General features: G+C 45.3%; 7 protein-coding genes across 7 annotated transcripts; 3 read left to right on the top strand and 4 right to left on the bottom strand.

Annotated features, from left to right (window-relative positions):
- Positions 1-86: 86 nt before the first annotated feature.
- Positions 87-1353, bottom strand: K441DRAFT_735855 (UPF0041 domain protein; the record flags this gene model as incomplete). The annotated part of the gene is made up of 3 exons (XM_067654299.1): positions 87-672; positions 768-904; positions 1168-1353. The coding sequence occupies 3 exons, from the start codon at positions 1351-1353 to the stop codon at positions 480-482; spliced, it is 516 nt and encodes a 171-aa protein (XP_067498676.1). The 3' UTR covers positions 87-479.
- Positions 1354-1576: 223 nt separating this feature from the next.
- Positions 1577-2197, top strand: K441DRAFT_667999 (NADH-ubiquinone oxidoreductase-like protein 105 kDa subunit). Its single transcript, XM_067649929.1, has 4 exons — positions 1577-1691; positions 1757-1863; positions 1950-1982; positions 2040-2197. Exons 1-4 carry the CDS (start codon positions 1606-1608, stop codon positions 2096-2098), a joined length of 285 nt encoding a protein of 94 aa, XP_067498675.1. The 5' UTR covers positions 1577-1605; the 3' UTR covers positions 2099-2197.
- Positions 2073-3558, bottom strand: K441DRAFT_619975 (Extradiol aromatic ring-opening dioxygenase). The gene is made up of 5 exons (XM_067645901.1): positions 3257-3558; positions 3021-3197; positions 2786-2989; positions 2508-2730; positions 2073-2428 (listed from the first exon to the last, which is right to left on the bottom strand). The coding sequence occupies exons 1-5, from the start codon at positions 3308-3310 to the stop codon at positions 2247-2249; spliced, it is 840 nt and encodes a 279-aa protein (XP_067498674.1). The 5' UTR covers positions 3311-3558; the 3' UTR covers positions 2073-2246.
- A 368-nt stretch (positions 3559-3926) lies between these two features.
- On the top strand, positions 3927-5952 carry K441DRAFT_584994 (uncharacterized protein; the record flags this gene model as incomplete). Its single annotated transcript, XM_067644561.1, has 2 exons — positions 3927-4822; positions 4875-5952. 2 exons carry the CDS (start codon positions 3927-3929, stop codon positions 5950-5952), a joined length of 1974 nt encoding a protein of 657 aa, XP_067498673.1.
- A 5219-nt stretch (positions 5953-11171) lies between these two features.
- Positions 11172-13367, bottom strand: K441DRAFT_700015 (amino acid transporter). The gene is made up of 5 exons (XM_067653216.1): positions 13040-13367; positions 12709-12976; positions 11925-12652; positions 11734-11867; positions 11172-11647 (listed from the first exon to the last, which is right to left on the bottom strand). Exons 1-5 carry the CDS (start codon positions 13181-13183, stop codon positions 11350-11352), a joined length of 1572 nt encoding a protein of 523 aa, XP_067498672.1. The 5' UTR covers positions 13184-13367; the 3' UTR covers positions 11172-11349.
- Positions 13368-14215: 848 nt separating this feature from the next.
- K441DRAFT_645368 (uncharacterized protein) lies at positions 14216-15734 on the top strand. Its single transcript, XM_067646794.1, has 5 exons — positions 14216-14536; positions 14592-14696; positions 14775-15008; positions 15067-15209; positions 15284-15734. The coding sequence occupies exons 1-5, from the start codon at positions 14351-14353 to the stop codon at positions 15654-15656; spliced, it is 1041 nt and encodes a 346-aa protein (XP_067498671.1). The 5' UTR covers positions 14216-14350; the 3' UTR covers positions 15657-15734.
- A 567-nt stretch (positions 15735-16301) lies between these two features.
- K441DRAFT_667991 (phosphoglycerate mutase-like protein) lies at positions 16302-18238 on the bottom strand. The gene is made up of 5 exons (XM_067649928.1): positions 18221-18238; positions 18112-18157; positions 17946-18038; positions 17008-17677; positions 16302-16940 (listed from the first exon to the last, which is right to left on the bottom strand). The coding sequence occupies exons 2-5, from the start codon at positions 18155-18157 to the stop codon at positions 16523-16525; spliced, it is 1227 nt and encodes a 408-aa protein (XP_067498670.1). The 5' UTR covers positions 18221-18238; the 3' UTR covers positions 16302-16522.
- Between the last annotated feature and the right edge of the window lie 1905 nt (positions 18239-20143).

Below are 20143 nucleotides of genomic sequence, written 5' to 3'. Positions count from 1 at the left end.
TTATACAACTACGTATACTGTTGGATCTGATTGGATAGGACGGATGACTGCTTTTGGGAATTAGGTTGCTGCCTGAAATACCCCATTTACAATATGCCTGAATTCCATTGAATCACTTCTTCACCTGTCTTTTGAGATGCTCGAATCCGCGAAATTTTAGCAGAAAATAAAATTTCTGATTCAGCGCGAAAGAGCGAATTCATGATTCTTTAACGCTGAGTCTATTACAAGCGACCCTAAAAAGCGATCTAATAGAGCATTATGAAACCCCGTGAAACTGGAAATATGGTAGAAATAGGCCATTTTGCCATTGATATATTTGGCGTACAGCCTCCCACACTACGTCGAAGATCAATCCTAGTGGTATCCACCGTTCCAATGCTCACACTATTTCCCGCCCTAACCACGCTTTCTACAACGACTTCCACATTTATCTTGCACGCGTGATGGCCATCCCCCGGAGTTCCACACTCTCTACCCTACTTTCCGACAACATTCTTCACAACCCCAACAGGGTCCTGCGCCACTGCTTTCACTGCATCCTTTTGTTCCTGTGCAACGGCCTTGACCTCTTCAGTAAGTAGCTGGTCCTTGACAGATTGTCTATAGAGCATGATGCGAGTCACTTGGGTGCTGCCGACGATGAAGAGGAAGAAGTTCACGGCAGCCAAGCTATTATTTTATTAGCCAACAGTGGAGATATCAACTGGAGCGGAGGTTGAGCTTGAGGATTGAAGGATTGTAAAATATGGAAAGATTAGACTTACAAGATGTTCCGCGGCTTAATGACGAAGCACCACCGAGTCCAGATAGCGCCTGTGGCCATGAGAGCGGCATTCTGAGTCAGAGAGAGGGATTCAGCAGGGCGAGCGAAATCGGAGACACCAGTGAGGACGAGACACCACTGAAGGACAACATGGTCAGTAACGGGATCTTAGAGAGCTTGGGGTTGAAGGGTGGTGGGGGTTATTGAGCTGGTCGCGTGCGTATATCGAGGTGTGAGTTGTTTCAAAGTGAAGTAGAGGAGGTTGGAGCGACGAATTACCTTCATGATAGGAGCCCTATACAGAAGACAAACATTAGCAAAAACGCTATATCTGAAAGCATGGAATGTGACTCCGAGGTCGCCTTCGGCTTTTGCATTGTCCTAGTTTTTCAATTCCGCACAAAAAAAGGCCCATACCAGAAATGCACGGTCTTCGGCCCTACAGGGCTATTCCATAATTTTGCGAAGCCGCTTTGGTTTGCCTGGGCCTCACTCGGAGCTGCTGTTTGAATGCGACGTCGAAGAAGCGGTTGGCGAAATAGGTTCCGGGACGCCTGGAAGAGGCGGTAGGATGGCCGGGAAGACATTGCGACGGTCGGGAAGGACAACAGGCAATGAGGACCGAAGGAAATCGGGGAATTGAGGGGAGATGAAGGTGGTGAGGATGGCAAATGAAGAGGTTGAGTCTTGATTACGGATGGTGTTGAGAAAGCCGTTCGGAGCTCACCTGCATAAAACCGCCAAGGCGCATAATTTAGTGCAGGCCAACCCAATTGCCCATCGCAGAGGTTGAGCGACAAGCTCCAACATCTGCTCTTTGCCGACCACAATCTGCCACAATGGCTACTAAGTATGGCTTTATAAATACCCTGAAGGAGCTTCGGTTCTTGCTCTGCCAGACGTCGGATCATAGTGCTGCTATGCGGTATGTACAATCCAATTTCTAGCCCTAGGCCATGGACCTAAAAAATGCTAATGCGACAATTACAGATCATTCCTCACGCGCACATACCCAACAATGAAGAAACACAACCCTCATACGCCAATAATGATACGGGAAGCATTGGGGGTCGAGCCAAAGGTCTTTGCACGATACGGTGGGTATACAGTGGAATGAATGGCATCCCCATGCAATAGGGAGCAATAATGAAGCTCGTGGCTGATAATTTTGTCTTCCTTGTAGAATTTGGGAAAGAGAAGATGATCACGCTAAAAGGTAAAGATATTTTCCTGGAATTGTTTACTAGAAGGGGACTACTGACTGCTTTCGCAGGGTTGGATGACAAGGCAATAGAGACTAAGGTCACAGAGCTAGTCAAATCGGGGATATGATACTGGTAGGGAGCGGTCGGCCAAGCATGTATAAATGTACCAGTACGAGAATCGTATTTCCAGCTAAGGGAAAATTGGGCCGAAAACCACTTCTACCGCTTTTAAATATCTAAAAGACGATCGTGACATGGCCGTCAAGAAAGAACAACTAATCGATAGCAGCGTTCCCAAATCGGTATTGTGCCCAGCTTATGCTGGCTTGTGGCATTGTCCACAGCTGCTCCCCCACATATTCACCGGCCGCGCCGGCTGCTACGTAGATTGGCAGCAAATGCTCAAGTGTCGGATGTGCAACGTTTATATCTTCTCGTTTTTTAAAGCCATCATGTTCTCTCTTCTTTTTTCTAGTTTTGAGCTAACCGCATCTTGGAGTCCTATCGAATGGCACCACGTACCTACATCCATCAACCTCGCCTTCGTCGTCTAGAAGCCTGCAAATATGCTCGCGGCAAAATTGTCCGCTTTTCTAAAGCAGGAAATAAGCCCTTGAAATTGTGCACAGCCATACTAGCTCCCACGATTAGAACACCTTCATCCCGCAAGAGTCTAAGGGCTTCACCTAGCCGGTAGTGCTTCTCGGGATCTTCGGTCTCGAATTGCGATATTTGAATGATTGGCACCTCCAGTGGGTTCTCTTCCAGTCGAAGTGCTAATTGACTATTAGAGCATAAAGGAGCTGTTATGAACGGTGTGTTTATCAATAAGAAGGGGCGCCCACACACCATGATCCAGGCCTTGCTCTCTACCTTCTGCTTCGATTCCTTCACTCCGAAGCTTTGAAATTACAAGTTCTGCGATGGCTTTGCTCCCGATGTATGGGAACTTGAATTCGAGAAACCTCTCTGGGAAACCAAGACCTTCGAAGCTATATTTACAATCAGCGACTCTATACTCTATTCGGGACTGGTCTTTGTGGGGGGACTCCCTCATAAATAATTCCGGGATAATCAATATTATTTACGAAGATTTTTTCCCCTTGGCATTTCCAATGAGAAGATATGACCACTACCGCTTTCGGTCTTACTTTGGTAGTGATTTCCTTGCTAAATTCTTGAAGTTCCCCATAGGCTGGGTGTAGTGTGTCTTCTGGAAGGTTTGGCTGATAGGTTAATCAGAGACTGACTCGCCAAGGCTATAGAAACTTTGGAGGGAACCTACGCCTCTTTGGCCAATGAAATACACAGGTTTTATATAACCCATTAGTTCATGCATAAACCAGGCTACGTCACTATTGATATTAGTATTTATGAAGATTCCAGGCGACAAGTGTGGAGATATGGAATAATTCGAACGTCAGTTCGGAAGCGTTTTGTTTGAGAAATCTCCGACAACTTTTGAGACCCAAACTAGTCAGTGTAAGTGGCAACCAGATATAGCGATGGCTACAAGAGAGAGAGCCTTGGGTTTCCAAGAGAGAGAGCCTTGGGTTTCCAAGAGAGATTCATTACAGGACTGTGTTGATCTCTATATATAACTTAGCGATATTAAGCACTGAATCCTAAATGAAATACCCTCGCTATCACTATCTGCTATGCTGTGTTATAGCTTACTCAGATCGGTGGATGAAAGAGCGAATCACCGGGATGGCGGAATCCTCCGCTGCAGCATGCTTGGCAGTATTGGTGAAACTACAAACCCAGTCTCATCACATTGCGGTTGAACAAAAGTGGCAGTCCTTAGTAAGCGAGTCGCTTGTCGGGGACTGCCACCCTAATAGTATTGCATTCATGGTCGGTCCAATAAATTGATCCTTAGNCTCTAAAACTCTCTTCTCCTGTCTCTCTTTTCCTGACATACCCTACATTCCATATCAATCCACCAAGTAAACATGTCGGAACCAGGACCTATTGCCCAAGCCGTTGGACGCATTGCATACGAATTTGCCCTCGTACAACCACTCATTCCAACATACCTCCATCTTCTGGTATCGGCCCTTCTCCCAATCTATGCCGGTGCTCATGCCTCTCTTTCTCGTCCTTCTTCTGCTGCGAGACCCGAGAAGAAGAGTAAGAAAGGAAAGCCCGCCGAAAACGACACAGATACGGAGGAGGAGGAGGAGGAATACCAGCGGATGGAGGGCCTATCACCTACCGATGCATTGATGTTCCCTTTGATGGCAGGGACAACACTTGCCGGCCTGTACTTCTTAATAAAATGGTTGCAAGATCCAGCTTTGCTGAACAAGATTCTCAACTGGTATTTTGCTATATTTGGGATATTCTCCGTATCTAGGCTAATCACAGATCTTCTGGATATTGGACACTCTCTTATATATCCCAAGCGGTATGCGTTGGGTGGCATGCTATATCATGTTCACAGCAAAAAGAAGAAAGCTACGCCAGTCTCAAGCAGCGTCAAAGACAGTGATGTGATATTATCACCTCTTCCTGGTTTCCTCTCTCGTGTCCCACTTCCATTATCTTTACAAGATTTTCTCTGGGCGGACCGTGCCATGCCTGGAAATAAATGGACCATCCGGATGTATCTTCATCGCTTAATTGCTGCCAAAATGATGATTGGGATGCATGGCTTAGCCGGCTTTATCATAGCTCTTGTAGCAGTCATGTGCTTCAATTTTACCGACAAACCTTGGTATTTAACTAATCTGATGGGCTTTGGTTTCTCATACAGCGCGCTACAGCTCATGTCGCCAACGACTTTTGCTACCGGAAGCCTGATTCTAGTAGCTTTATTTTTCTACGATATCTATTTCGTGTTTTTCACGTGAGTCCTATATGCGTTGTTTATTTTGAAAGCTTGCTTATCAAACGACAAGGCCAATGATGGTCACAGTCGCCAAATCTCTAGACATCCCCATTAAGCTCATCTTCCCCCGACCTTCAGCTCCTGGCGCTGACCCAACGAAAGCATCTCATGCGATGCTCGGCCTTGGCGATATCGTTCTTCCTGGAATCATAATCGGTCTCGCCTTGCGATTCGACCTCTACCTCTTCTATCTCCGCAAGCAAACCCATTCAACGCTAACCCTGGATGTCGGAGACGGCCCTCAAAATACCGTTACTAAGCCCAAATACTTCTCGCTCTCTGGTCGCTGGAGCGAGTACTTCTGGACTCACTCTTGGACTGGCCGTCCGCTCTTCTCCACCTCAACGTCTACGCCACAACCACATTTTACCTTCCCAAAGACCTACTTCAACGCTAGCCTTATCGGATATCTTCTCGGGATGCTAACTACGCTAGCCGTTATGCAAATTGCCGACCACGCACAACCCGCCTTACTTTACCTTGTACCCGGTGTTGTAGGCGCGCTTTGGATCACAGCTTTCTTCCGCGGTGAACTGAGGGAGATGTGGAACTTCTCCGAAGCTGTCAACGACGATGAAGACCCCGAGAAGCCAGAGGCTAGAAAGGAGTCCGTTCGCGATCAGCGCCGTCCCAGCTTCTTCTCTAATGAGAGCATGCAACGGCAAGCGGATAAGATGGAGAAAGCGTTCAATCACCACGTAAAAAGCGATGAAGGTTTAAGCCAGGAGGATGGTCATGAAGCCGACAAAAGTTCTTCGACAAAGACAAACACCTCCGACAACGTAAAGTCGGGTGAAAATGCCGAAATAGAGGCCAAAAAGATCAATGCAAGAAACACAAACCGCGAACTATTATCTTTCTCCATTGAAGCACCGTGGACACTTTCGCAACCACAATCCATTGCTCAGTCGAAGCATCTGGACCCAGACAAACTAGCAAGTGGCACAACTATCGAAATCAAGAACTCAGCTTCGCGACCCACAAGCTCAGGTGATGAAGCAGCGAAGAACGGAGGCATGAATTGGAAGACGCTGGAACGGCAGAAGACTGGCGGAGAGCCTGCAGGAAAGAGGGTGCGAACTGCCTAGAGGTCTACAGAAACACTGACTGCGCATTAATGGTAACGAAAATAATAAATCGTGGCATGAAATATGGTATTTTTGATAGGAGTATGATAGGGGACGCGGTGTACTCACATACATGACAGGCTTTCCATGGTGCATAGCGCTGGCGTTTGGGCTGGTAGAAAATTATCGTCGGGCATAAAACAATCGGGGGAAAATGGCATGCGTTAGCTCGGTGCAAACTCTGGCAAGGGTCCTGAGCTGCTGTATTTGGCTTTTCCGGAAAAGGGGTTTGCGGTCTGACGCTGGTTGGAATTACCGATCGTGTCAATGATTGACGTTGCGAGGACTGGCTTAATCTTAACTAATACGCCCTTACTCATTGATGATATTATGGTTGGATGGCGAAGTGTCAGATGAGAAGGTTGGAAGGAAGCAGATTGTGTGCAGCAGGAGCTCCCCGATGGCCATTCACCAGAAAACCCCAAAAAAATTCATCAAGTTACTGCCATTGCAGTTCATTGAGTATATACTATTTAGTCAAGACCATGGCAGAAATACACCTCAATTATATGCAGCATGGAATCTAGTCAGATGCGCAATATATGCCCCGGACCCACAGCCACAAAATCTATGTACACACATTATTCTTAACGCACCCCGGGCTGCAGAAAGATAGCACCGTCTCTAAACTGTTAACCATATCTGGTAAATATAACAACTCCCAAAGAAGTCACGGAGTAAAATAGAATCAGAGAAATCAATCAACATCAAGCAATAGCCCGTAAGAGCCCCCCGGTATCAAGCACCCCTGTTCACTATGAGCGGTTGAATGATTAAAATCAAAGATACTTTGTGCTTGTAAGTAATCCTACCTCGTTGAACTCCACAGTTCCCTCAGCAAAGCTAAAATCTCACATCTGGGGCAGCGCAGTACATCGTTGTCGGCCATTCACAACTAGAAATACTAGCATCACACCAGAGATACGGACATGCTCCATCCGGGCCGACCTAGATATATCGCCTGTTCGTCGCAAGAGGAGTGCCGTTAACAGCAGACAGGTCATATTAGACCTCGCCACCCGTCACGGAATACTCGATTTGGTAAACGCAGGACATGTCGGGGTTATTGTCAATCTTAATGGTAAAGCCGCAACTGTTGTCTTGAGCATCGCATGGGGAGTAGTACTCGTTGCCTTGGTTCAGTTGAATTGGATCACCGCTATCGATGCCGCCACACGTGGAACTCTTGGCCTATATTGAAATTGGGCAGTTGTTCTTGACATATCTAGAGACGGAGGTGACCGGAGAAACATAAGATACTAGAAGAAACGAGGTGCACAAAACTTTGAAATGTTAGTTAAGGGTGTCTAATGTTATACGGATGTCGGCTTACGAATATACTTTGGCGACATCTTGCTGAATGAAGATAGTGTTGATATTGAAGAGTATATCGTTTGATTACCCGATATAGTTGATAGAGGCGGATCGAGAAATTGTTTCCAGATATGAGGAGGAGATTGAAGGTTAGATATTTTGAAGTATATGTCGCGAGGAAATGAAAAGATCGAGGCGAATGAGAGAAGTTATATATTGTACCTTCGGTATTGCGAATCTCCCTCTTTGGGCTCCGAGACGTATCTTCTGATTGCAACAGGTCATGGCTCACAAGGCGTCAGGTAGTGGTTATGAATGATAAGTATTCAAACATTTCCAATACAATGCGGGAAGCATTCACATTTACATGTAAACAGCTTCATCACAGAAAGAGATAGTTGAATCAAAGTACCGATTATAAGCGCTGGTGCTAATAATGTTGTAGTAGCTAACGATCAGAATGACGCCGCATCTGACTTCCAGGTAACGCGCGAGGTGGAAAGACCTATCATACAGGAGTCCTGGTGAGCGTCCAGGTAGGATGAATGGTTAAGACCGATAGAGCTTTAAGATCACTCCTCAATGCGTGGAATTTTTTTTAAATATGGCTTATATTTCAATAGCCTGAGCCAACGAACTGTCGTGAGAGATAAAGGTGCCGTCCAGTTGTCGGACCCTGAGCTGACACCAACTCTATTCTGCGCAACATCATGCAACATGGAGAAAGGAGCATGACTACCTGGTTTACATACCCAGAAGAAACGTTCATTGCTGGTCATGTATTATTGAGATGGCCAGGCCGCTGAATGAAGGCTGCATTGATAGGCCGCATTTCGAAGGTAGGAAAATCTCGAATATTCCTGTGTAGACCAAGCAAGCGAAGAGGCACCCATTGCCGGACTTTCAGTAGGAGACTTATGCTACTAATACGAACTCAGCCCATAGCAGGTGCAACCAGCCATGGCAGGTTAATACGCACCCGAGCTAGCCGAGCCTCCTCATCAAATATCCTAGGATCAGACCGAAGAACTGTTAAGGCACATGTCCTCCACTGTGCCGGAGGGATATTCCCCAGTGCAGAATATAGCATGTCAATTAGCAGAGGCGTCCACGCAAATGGCACGCCTATTTGGCCAATCCCCCAGGTGGCCTCTCCTGTCAGGCCATTCCAGGCTAGTTCCATAGCAAATCGGTTGCCAAGAATTGCAAAGAATGCTAGAGAGGATAAACGTGCGAGAGCTAGTGAAACAGCAAGCTCCAGGAATAGTAGAATGTGGATTGTATTCAGAGCTAGCGTAGGTTTAACAGCCTAGGCCGTTATTAGCAAAAACACTAATAAGTTTTGCACAATGTTGAAATTTTATACTTGAGTGATGCTAAGACCACTTCCTCCGGTTCAACCAAAGGTAGAACCAGCGCCCAGAAGAAATAGAATAAGGGCAAAGTTTGAAAGCTAACGAGGGAGTGTGCGACCCCAGGACAAATTTTGCGCGCTAGCCACATTCCTACAGACTAACAATATGTTGTCAAACATCCTATGATTGCGGGAGAAAGAAAATAACGCAACCCTCGTGCTGGGTCGATAGAATGACGATACGGTTAGAATCAGACAAGTGAGAGTGATTATCGCCGCATTCAATCATCACTGCTGTTTGGCAGATCCCGGTGGATTCTTGGTATTGGACTACTAAGCATCCCAGCAACAGCGCAATGGCAAATAAGAGCAGCGACTAAATGCACGTTTCATGGTATTGTTTGAACTAGCGGCTAATGGGTGTTCCTCTGTGGCTAGCGATATCGTTAATGAGAAGAATGGGCCCGAAGAGAAATGCGAATCCCAACTGTATGCCATAAGAAAAAATGACCTGGACATAACTTTAGGAAAGACTACAAGCAGATTTGAGGCTGTTCTCACGCCGATGCCAGCTAGATCTGTTGGAAAACAAGCCCGCAACTATATCACATGATGAGACTTGTGGGAGAAACCTCTTGGCAGGAATCTGACCAATCAGACAACTTCGACCGTTGAAATCTCTTCAACCACCTACAGTATATAGAAAATGAGCAATACACAGAGTTTTAGCTCCATAACCTCAATTCAACAAGATCTGGGTGACCGGAGCCATACACCAGACGACAATGTTAAAATAAACGACTGAGGGGAGTCAAAAGTATGATAGAAAGGTTTATTGATTGTTATTTGATGGAGTAAGAAGCTCGTATATATATGCATCGGTAGTTAGGTGGCTGGTAACCGCCACCCTATATTAGGCCCAGCCACCCGATTCTCAACAGAAAATGTCGCTGCATCTGCACTATTAAATAGGAATCATAGGGAACAAGCTGATATAGATGTGGATGCACAAAAAAAGGATGTTATGTTGAGGACGTAGAGATTCCGTACAATAAACCTATAGTGGATGGAAGTAGATAGTGTTAAGAGCAATAAAGTTCGCGCTGTGATCTAAGCGTAAGCCAACAAGGATTCTCAGAGATGGATACTGGTTTTTTTATCAACTGCAACTCGCTTTATTAAATCACAAATGCGCGCGAATTACTTCGGCAGCGTTCACTGGAACCCGAGGGGAAAGTATACGCGTGGACGAAAGCACTGAAACAGAAGTGGGGCAGGATGCCTCCCGGGTGCGCTGGGTTTCTTGTCGCCCTAAAAAAGCTGGACCTTGCATTTAGTGGGCGGAAATGCTGGGAGACGGCAGACGGATTCGGCTCGAACTGGAGCATACACCGGCTTGTCGCATCAGGTTGAAAGCGCTGCCGATCGTTCGGAGAAACCCACCCGTTTTACTAGGTAATATATTATTAAAAGCCTTCCTTTCAAATATTTAACGAATTATAGAATTAGATATATAGAGTCTTATTTATATAGAGAGTTTACCCCAGGCGCCGTTGGGAAAGGTGCTCCTTTTACCGAGCTCTAGATTTAATTAAGTCTTGGCAAAATAAAACCGTGGATTAATTAATTAATTGTAACTTAGTATATGGTAATAAAGCTTAGATTTTATATATAATTTGGCTCTATTGTAGCTTAATTCGATCGAGGTGTTCCTGCTAGCGCGGAGATGTGTATAATGCATAATAGGTTGTAGAGACGATTGTTAATGTTTTGGTGTTCGCGCATAGGCCACATTTGAAGGAGCACCTTAACGGCACATTGGATAGGTAGTAATACGCGTCTAATTAATTCTAAAGCGATTTTTCTATTGCTACTATTGTAAGGGGTATTTTTATCCCTTACTCGGGTGCACGCCCGGTAGCTCCTCGGGCCTGCAGCCCTTCCTCTCCTCATCGGTTCGTCTCTGTACGAGGCTATTGCCATACTCTTTACCATATCGTCCTCTCTTCCATCGACTCTCCTGTGAGTCATGCTCGGCTTGCCTGCTCCCTACCGTATACCTGGGCAATATGCCTCACAACTATATATAATTAATAGAGACTTTTATAAAATAGCTATCCCTTAGCCCGTTAGAGTCCTACACTAAGGTCGCTTAAGTTCGCGATTAGATTTCATTGGGTGCTAATCAGATAAACGGGTTAAGGGATAATTATAGTAAAAGGTATTAAAAGATTATTTTTAAAAGCTTTAATTCTGTTTTATATTTTATATAATATAGAGCTATATTAGTAAAATCATATACCTATATAATTGCCCTCTCTTAGCACTTACTAATATAGTAGTAACGTTAATTCTTTTCCTTTTATACTATAACTTTAGTAGGAGGCCGACACGCACTTTCAATCGAAGTTGACAAGGAGGTGTACAGTATCAATCATCGGTCATAAGCTAGCGGCGGGACCTTCGCTTACTCGAATTTCAAATTCATTGTACGAGTATTTTTAGTGAAGCAATGCCTACTAATCCCACTCTATTGTCTTTCAACTATTTATTACTATGAATGAGTACAGCTGCTTGTGCCGTTAGGAATCACACTGAGACTTATACAATCGATGCAACTCTTAATTACTCTTTTATCCTGGTCCCTTTTTAGTTCCCCCGATCCCAATCCTACTTCTCACCACAGTTTCTTACTCCGATTTTATAAGTTCCACCGGCCCAACATACTTATGCCTACCCCGCAACCAATAATAAAGCATCGAAAATGAGACCGTTGATCCAAAGATCAAAATCACCCAATTCATGCTCTGAGGTGTCGGGTTTGGCGCGCTCGGGAAAAACAACATGACCCATGCCAAGCAGAGAAAGCAAAACGCCATGATATTGATGTATAAGCCTGCTCTTCCAAGGCTGAAGCGCGAGGGCGGTAATGGCTCCTGTCGCAGTCGCCTGCTAATTAAGCAGCCAATGCAGATGAGGTAGCTGGACATGAGGCCGATGCCAACAAGACTAGTAATGATGGTAAAAGCACATGAGGCCGATGCCAACAAGACTAGTAATGATGGTAAAAGCACATGAGGCCGATGCCAACAAGACTAGTAATGATGGTAAAAGCAATGGTGCTCCCAATGATAATAAGGGAGGCGAGTGCGGTGAATATAAGAGTCACCACCACGGCATTGAGTGGTATATCCCAGCCAGGGCGTACCTAGAAAGACTTAGCTCCTAGAAATTATATCGGGGTTCCTGAAACGGAATGGCTTACATATGACAGGAATGCGGAATAAGGAAGGCCATTATCGCGGGCAAAAGCGAAGAGCTGCCGAGAAGATGTAGTGACTTGGTTGATGGCGCAGAACAACAAAAGCAATGCCATAGTTGCTGTAAGAACTATTGTCGCGTCTCGAGACTGTGTTGCATTCAAGATAACCTGGACGTATGGCTGCCCTGTTGCAGTTCTCAGCGCACTCTCCACATCCCCAACAGTGAACATGAAGGTAATCGTCATTATGAACCCGAGCACATAATTGATCGAGGCAGTTGTAATCATACACCACGGCAAGGTGTACGAGGCGTCACGAAGCTCTTCTGATAAGTGACATACCGAGTCTGCACCAATAAGCGTAGTGATGGGACTGAGGAGGCCAACCAGTGTGGCAAGGCCTACACTTCCCCATCCATTGTTGTCTTCGAAGTCGGTGAAAACTTGCTTGGCTGAGCCGCGAGGACCCATTACCCAGAGGACAATTATGAATGTAAAGAATCCTAGGGCATGGAGCGCTAGAGCAATGCCTTCCATTAAGGGAAGCTTTCGAATCAAGAAGGTGTTGAAGAAGATGCAGAATAGGGTGATAGCAATTGTAAAGAGAGCTCCATGCCATCCTTGGATCACGTAGCTTGGATTTGCCAGAACAATCAACGCTTCAATCTGTTGCGTGACTGAATATGCTGTCACAACCATGCCGGACTGCCATGCGAGGACAACGAGCCATCCTGTTGCGATTCTTGGTTAGCTTGGCTCGAATGAGACTGGGAATTATCTGACGAACCGACAAGAAAGCTTAGAATCTTTTGGTGTTGCCTTGGTGCAAACTCGGACACCCAGTGATATTGGCCACCACATGTTGGAGCCATTGAAGTCATTTCTGCCATAGAAAGCATGACAAAGTAGAAGAAAAAGGCTACAATGAGATACATCCATATGGCGCCACCAGGACCACCGTTAGGCAGCGAGAAGAGAGTCCCAAGAAGAGCATATTCCCAGGTGCAACCCAGAATTAGGGCATATCCTAGAATCGAAAGGAAACGAAAGTTTCTCTGTGAGGAGGGGGAAATCGCTGTTAGCTGTCTCCTCCACGAGGAGCGAAAAACATATCTTACCCTCAATTGCTGCAGCTTCCCCAAGCGGTTCATGTCCTTCCGGTCATGTTGAGTGCCATATTTCTCACCAATCTTCTCAGAATCTGTGGGAGCAGTCTGTTCAAAGACTCCAGGAGTCTTGGTGTCGAAATCGTCCGTATTCATGGTTCCGACAGACTGGGTCTGGGAATGAAGATCCTGCAATGGACAGGAGTGGAGTGGGATCAGTTATCACACAAGACGCGGAGAAAACAACGAGTCAACAAAGACTCCTTATCTTGTCGGCAAGGCCGATCCCCCATGATCCATGTGTGCTGGGCTATCGCTGGGCTCGAGCATGATATGGATGGGGAACCTGCTCATGTCGACAGATAACAGTTACGCGTTATGCGACCATTTTCGCTTCGCTTTCTGCACTGGCTGGGCCCGGAGAAAGAACAGGGGATTGTAGCGCGGGCGGGGCTCACAGAAGCGCACCGGAACCCAAAATCGATCGGGGGTCCTGACCGATGTGATTCAAAGCATGGGCTATTCGGAACGGCTCCAAGACTCCAGGACCCCCAAGACCCCAACACAGGCCAAAGTGCAGGCCAAATTGCAGGTCAAATTGCAAGCCAAAGCACAGGTAAAAAATTGCTTTTGCATGCTTGACGGTGCCCCGGGTTTCCAGGGCTCCTCAGGGCTCCTGGCCTCACAGCAGCATTTTAAGCCTCAGCATTGCTTCATACATCAAATGAAGCATCGACTCTCTGTGCATACCCTGGCATCTCCAATAATACCAGAGCTCCACCTCAGCAGTTCGTGGCCTTGTCAATACACCACCTTGACGCACCCGGGTGAAAGCGCATGTTGATCTCGGCACAATTTATTACCTTTAAAGTAATAAGCACGACCATTTTGACGTATTTTAACGTATTTGTGGGTATAAATCCCGCGTAGTATGATCTGCGCGATCAACACGCGCTTTTAACCGGATGCGCCAAGGTGATGTAGCCCCCATCGCCAGAAAACGAGCTAGACATCTAATTGGGAAGTTTAATGGGAGGCGCCGTTTTTCTATCCAATCCCACACCTCATATTCTCAACGCAGGCCGACCCGGCAAATCAGGGGCTGCAGGCGCACCAGCGGCACATCCGGCGGAAGGCTTGCTGGCCAAGATCACCACTGGCGTCAAAGTACTTTTGCACCTGACTGCCTTTGAATTCTCTACTGTCTATTATACTTGATATTAGTTAAAACATGCTGCTTCGACTTCTTTTCCTGAGGATCGACAGCCCCTACAGGCTAAGGACTGCTGGTCTTTTTTAATTCTCTCCAGGCTGACTCCCGCAATGTCATCTCAGTTTGTACTGCCCCAAGGCAACCGGTTCGCCACAGTTACGCCGGAAGATCACTCTGCTTGGATCTGGCTTGCGACATTGCTGGCTTTAGCGCACTCCCTCTGCTTTCTCGGTTTCCGAGCCCTGGTCAAGCGTGGCCGGTTTGTGATTGACGATGGGATTCTGGTGGCAGGATACGTGAGTATACTCTGCCCATCGAATTGTTGAATCTTTCTGAATTTCTCCATCTAAGGTTTTTGCCTTCGGTCACTGGATTGCAACATTCATAGCACTCCATAATGGTCTCGGAAAGTCGTCTGGGCTCTTAACAAAAGCTCAACAGCACAATGCCTCAAAGGTATATGGTTCTCCATGCCATCAAATTACCTCTCCTACTGTTCTGTCTACACTCATATTAACTATCCCACTAAACCAGGCTGTATTTGCTGGTCGATTGCCTTTCGTCATTGCCCTATGCTCATCGAAATGCTCTGTTATTATACTCATTAGACGAGTGTTCACCCGAGATATGAAGAAGATTTGGTGGACATGCAACATCGCAATATGCGTAGCTGTAGCATGGGGCCTGCTGGCAATAATTACAATATCAGCTGGATGTTCTCCGGATGGTGTTCTCGAGAAAGATCGCTTCGCGAAATGCCCAAACTACGTACGTGACCTAATACTATTAACGTCTACAACTTTAACAATTACTAAATTACTTCCAGGCGGCACGATGGAAACTTACTTTTATCCTCGATGCACTCAGCGAGCTTGGAATCGTGGTCCTTATCTTCTGCTTCGTATTGAACCTCCAAATGCACCTCAGCAACAAGCTAGCTGTAACATCAGCCTTTGCCTTCCGCCTTCCGTAAGATTTTGACCCCTTTCTCCTTAAGCAAAACCGCAAACACTACACGCAGCTCTAACATTTATAATCAACAGTAACATTATCTTTTCCGTCCTGTTTGTCAAAACTTACATATCCCATCTCAACAACCCCGACCCTTCACTCTCCCTCGCCATCCCTTCGGCCTGGCAAGAGTCCCTCGTCGGCTACGCTCTCATCTCTGCTACCATTCCTTGTCTGAAGTCGTTCATGAAGAACTTCCAGACTGGCGGTGTAGGTTTCACACAGACGGCGTACGGCACTGGCACCGAGAATTTATCGAGTCGCCGTAATGCACTACCTGAGTCGCATCCGCTAGAGAGATTAATAGCGAGTATGCATAGTAGGACAAATTTAAGAAATGAAAGCATAGAGACGAGAAGCAGGATTAGCGGTTCCGCGGCAGAAGATAGGAGTATAAGGAGCTAGATCTACCTAAGGTAGATAGTAATTGTTTAATAAAAGACTTTATATATATAGTTATATTAATTATACTAAGCTGGTTAGAATGTTGGAAGAACAAGACGCTTCCTAGCTTCTTTAAACTAAAACGACCGTTATACGGAGCTCGCCTAGAAGGGTAAGGCCCTATAAGAATCCTTCGTAGTTACCTTTAAGGAAAATTTGAGCGAGTTATTAAATTCGAAGCTTAAATTAAAGCCTAAATTATTAGTAGATAAGAAGAAAAAGAAAGGGCGATAGGTATTATAATATCTATACGGAAAACGCTACTACTATAATAAATATCAGTGTATAGTAGAGTCGATTTCTTACCCATCTTAGTTTAAACTAAATAACAAAATCTAAAAAAAAGTAGAGGAGAAGATTAAGAATATATTAATATAATACCTAAAATTAAAGCCCGTATTAAGTAAATTAAGAAGTATAATTAAGCTGATAAGAAGCTAAAAGATAGTAGTAGTTAGAGCTTATAAGAGCCTACGGGAGTCTTCGCGGTTTATTAAAAAGGAACCTATAATATGGCTTCCAACTACAAGCTTCGCGATAGTATAGAATACTATATAAAATATTCAATATTCAATAATCACTAATCAATATTGATTATGGATAAAAGGCCTGACCAAAACTCAAACCTAAACGAAATCAGGTATATTTACTAGTAACATCCCACGAAATCTTTACGGCCTACGACCCTATAGCCTTTCAACCGCGCGAAGCTATTGGCGCAAAACTCTTGGCGTTAATCGCATAGACAGTAAAGCACTAATTAATGTGGAACATGCTTACGGTTTTTGGGGGGAAGATAAATGTTATGGCAAACTACACAATCCCTGCTACGAGCCCTCCAATCCGTGACCACCTCGCTGGTGCAGAAACGTGATTCGATCAGGCATATCATCGCTCAGCCCACACTTTTGCCTAAAATCGCCCAACTCTTCACCCCTTGCTGCCACATGAGCCTGGAACTCGGATAGAGGACAGCTGTGTCCGGGGCCACTATCACACTCCGGGAGTGCGACGACGCCGTCATTAATATTGATGCGAATAAATGTTTCGTTTGAAGATTCTTCTTGCGAAAGGCCTGGGGGTTTGCGGCAGGCCAGGCGTTCGAAAATAATGCGAGCGCCCATTGGAGATACCTGAGACGTCCGCCACTTGCGATTTTTGGCGATATGAGTGATAGGGAGATGGGTAGAATCCGGGAATATGTTGAGGGCTGTAAGCATGGGTGCGATGTCGCCATCGTGGACACTATTGAAACCTTTAACGTAATTTCTCCAAGACGATGGTATCGTATATGGGACTAAAGGGGGCTTACAAGCTGAAGAAGAAAGGTCCTGCACTTGGTCCTTCTAATAGGAGGTTCGTGGTAGCATTTAACCACAACCATCCCATTATACCTCCGTACAGTGTCCCAGGGCCGGAGCGGTAATAGTGGATAACATCGCGTGCGTATTCGAAGCTGAGGAATTCATCCTTTGTGAAGATATCGCACCAACGGCTGCTTCCTCTGACAGTAATCTCAAACCCACACATTTCTTGCATGCCATATATCTCATCATCTGTGAAGTTTATTCCCGGATTTTGGCGCGAAAGTCGAACTCGAATTGCACGAATGTAATTAGCACGATACTCCGCAAGCATCACCGCGCCCTTATCGTGGCCTTGCTCCTTATCGTCAAGATACGTAAGGCATGTGTCGCCCGGAGTCAGCGTGTCTGCGCCAAGCTCAGCAGTTTCAGGAATGATGTGCAATGTTGCGGTATCGTTCCAATTAAACCCAAAAAAGCCGGCGCTGAAATAGCGAGCGGTGTCAATGACACGTTCACAATCACTGGCCCATAGCCTTGTTTTGCCTCCGTTACGCGGGAATCGGAATGGAAGCAGATGGTGGTAGCGAGTTCGGAGCTTCACACCGGTCGTGAACGCACCTAGTGTCCCAGAAAAGGGCCCGGTGGTGGTCAGTTGCTCAAATTGGGCTTGAGGATCTATAGGACAAATTAGCCGTGGTACACGAAGAGTCGTGTGTGAAACATGAAGAGAGTGTGACAGATATCAAATCTGCTTAGCCTAGGATTAGGCAAAGTAATAGCTATTCAACTCATCCTTTGGGGCAAGCTCCTGGGAATTGCCCAGTACATTCAACCACCGTCTCAATGTTTCCACCTATATGTATAGGTATCTTAGTTGTAAAGAGGCGGATAGAGTAAAATATCTGCGCATCTGATCCTGCTCCATGCTCTCTGTAATACATACCAGAAGCAAAAAAGCCCCAACTATTGACGAATTTCATATCACCCTGATATGTAATGTTGGCATTTTTTATCCTTTGAACCAAGTTAAGCAGCCCTTAAACAAAGGTAAGCTCCCATCATGGCCTGCCGAGTCGAACAAAGCAGTAAACCGGGAAAGAAAAACCCACTACTCCCAGCCTTGATTGTCGGGTATCTCTCAGAGTGCCGCGCCATCTTTGAAAGAGGACCTATCAGTAAATACTAAATCACTACCCTTCCCAAATATCCTCAACCCACCATGTGCACTTGTTCTACGTTGCAGCCCTCTGGAGCAGCAATCCCACCCTCAACTACCCCGTCCACTTTCTCGATCCACGGCCCATTTCCTCCGAGGTGATAAAGAATGTTCCAATCGCTTGATATAGCCCCACCACCTTGCCCTTGCCTCAGTGTTCTCAGGTGTCTTTCTTCTCCGCCAGAGATGTGCTCGGGGTGCCACCAGCTCTTCCAGCTCGCAGCATAAGGCTTTTCAGGATATTCCGGTTCGAAAGGCGCCTTAATTAGAAGAGAGATTTCTGTTCCGGAGTGGTTCGACCAAAGGTAGATTATGATAGCGAAGATTGATACAATTCCTGAAAGAATCGTGCCTTTCGAACATGTTACCGACATCGTGCCGAAACCACACTTCGAGAACCACGATCACTAGAAAAAGATCTCAGCGCAGAAGTAACATGACGTTTTATAAGGATGAATATAAGTTAGAGAACTATCTTGTATCTCCTGGGTGAAAGTTGATTACTAGGTCCTTGCGAAGACGCGACGCGAAGGTCTATGTCAAGGCGGTGAGCATTTAGCGTATTTATAATTGCGCGGAAAAGCTTGGCAGATCTGTCTCCCCCCTTACCTAAATTTGTATGACCGAACCTTAGGATACCACTACTATCAATTTTTTTAATAATAAAGAAAAAAAAATAGTATAAAGCCTTAATCCTTACTTAATTAGGCAACTATATAGTAACTTTTAGTAAATAGCGATAGCTATATAGTATAAGGGGACCTTGTAAATAGGGAGCTATAAGGAATTATTATAGGAATAGGATAGATTATAGAGGAGACAAATCCTCAAGGAGGTAAGGCCTCTAGAATTAGAGAGACTATATACTACGGGCACGTGCCTTTAATACGTGACTAATAACTATTTAAGGGGTATCTAGGGTTTGTCTTTGTTACGGGGCAGGGGCAGTGGCTACAAGACGTATGTATTTGGGGAGTCTACAAGACGTTGCGCGATCGATCGTAAGGGTTAAGGGCGTAAGGAGGTGATATACCTACGCGTAGCTGACGTAAGCTGTACGTGAGGTGTACGCGAGAGCACGGGGCTCTCCTATGGAGGCCCCTGCGGTAGGGTTCCGTAACACTACCCCCCCTCTTATAGAGGCGGAGCTCCGGCAACGCTGTGGTTACTATATATATATAAAAGGGACGCTTAAGGTATAGAGAAGGAAAAGGGGGTATTGCTAAAGGCTTGAAATAACGTTATATAATAAGGCTTGGTACCTAAAAATCCGACTAATTAAATAACTTTAACCGCTGGTTAAAGTTTCTAGACATCTTAACGATCTTCCGGTCACGTAATCGTACTTTGCTATTATATAATGGCAACTTACGGCAATCTAACGGTAATTTGCCCTTATATAGTAATGTATAATAGTTTAACTCTATAAGGGCTCCTATAGAGGATTAGGTACGAAATCTTTACTTAAGCCTAGTTTCTATAGGTTTATATAGTAAAAATCGCTAATTAGATCCTTTACATTTTTAAAGTCTTTCTATAGTTGCTATTCTGGCTAATCTATATTAAATCCTATGTAGATAGCTATGTAGTAAAGCCGCCGTCCTCTACCTTTACCAAAGTATTTAGAGTTAATAATTCGTTTAACGGTCTACTTCTTATAGTTTTTGTTTTTATTCTCGTCTCGGATTAGTACTAGTAGGGGTTTAAGCTATATCTATTCTGGTAAAGGGTTAGGCTAGTAAAGGTATAGTAGCTATAGGTAAAATATAGGCTATATCCTATAGGTAGCTAGGGTAGGTAAGAGCTCTAGCTTATATACGGCTCCCCTATTAATAACTTATTAAATTTAATAGGGGCCGAGATTCTTATAATTAAGTGACTTTATAGGCCTCTATATAGAGATATTACGTATATTTAGCTATGCC

Source organism: Cenococcum geophilum (assembly GCF_001692895.1).
Source record: "Cenococcum geophilum 1.58 unplaced genomic scaffold K441scaffold_59, whole genome shotgun sequence".
Taxonomy (NCBI): Eukaryota; Fungi; Ascomycota; class Dothideomycetes; order Gloniales; family Gloniaceae; genus Cenococcum; species Cenococcum geophilum.
Note: the sequence above shows the minus strand (reverse complement) of the source record. Positions and strands in the feature narration are given on the sequence as shown.

Bases quoted from the DNA above. Each gene is read 5' to 3' on its own strand.
- K441DRAFT_667999 (XM_067649929.1), top strand. From the start codon at position 1,606: ATGGCTACTAAGTATGGCTTTATAAATACCCTGAAGGAGCTTCGGTTC. The intron at 1,692-1,756 runs GTATGTACAATC...CGACAATTACAG, and splicing joins GATCATAGTGCTGCTATGCG to ATCATTCCTCACGCGCACAT. The intron at 1,864-1,949 runs GTGGGTATACAG...TCTTCCTTGTAG, and splicing joins AAAGGTCTTTGCACGATACG to AATTTGGGAAAGAGAAGATG.
- K441DRAFT_667991 (XM_067649928.1), bottom strand. From the start codon at position 18,157: ATGGCGCGGCACTCTGAGAGATACCCGACAATCAAGGCTGGGAGTA. The intron at 18,039-18,111 runs GTGGGTTTTTCT...CCTTTGTTTAAG, and splicing joins GACAATCAAGGCTGGGAGTA to GGCTGCTTAACTTGGTTCAA. The intron at 16,941-17,007 runs GTAAGCCCCCTT...AGGTTTCAATAG, and splicing joins GGACCTTTCTTCTTCAGCTT to TGTCCACGATGGCGACATCG.
- K441DRAFT_700015 (XM_067653216.1), bottom strand. From the start codon at position 13,183: ATGAATACGGACGATTTCGACACCAAGACTCCTGGAGTCTTTGAACAG. The intron at 12,977-13,039 runs GTAAGATATGTT...CCCTCCTCACAG, and splicing joins GGAAGCTGCAGCAATTGAGG to AGAAACTTTCGTTTCCTTTC. The intron at 12,653-12,708 runs GTTCGTCAGATA...GAATCGCAACAG, and splicing joins GATTCTAAGCTTTCTTGTCG to GATGGCTCGTTGTCCTCGCA.
- K441DRAFT_619975 (XM_067645901.1), bottom strand. From the start codon at position 3,310: ATGCATGAACTAATGGGTTATATAAAACCTGTGTATTTCATTGGCCAA. The intron at 2,990-3,020 runs GTCCCCCCACAA...TCCCGAATAGAG, and splicing joins CCGGAATTATTTATGAGGGA to TATAGAGTCGCTGATTGTAA. The intron at 2,429-2,507 runs GTTGATGGATGT...AAAAGAAGAGAG, and splicing joins TTCTAGACGACGAAGGCGAG to AACATGATGGCTTTAAAAAA.
- K441DRAFT_645368 (XM_067646794.1), top strand. From the start codon at position 14,351: ATGTCATCTCAGTTTGTACTGCCCCAAGGCAACCGGTTCGCCACAGTT. The intron at 14,537-14,591 runs GTGAGTATACTC...TCTCCATCTAAG, and splicing joins GGATTCTGGTGGCAGGATAC to GTTTTTGCCTTCGGTCACTG. The intron at 14,697-14,774 runs GTATATGGTTCT...CCACTAAACCAG, and splicing joins AACAGCACAATGCCTCAAAG to GCTGTATTTGCTGGTCGATT.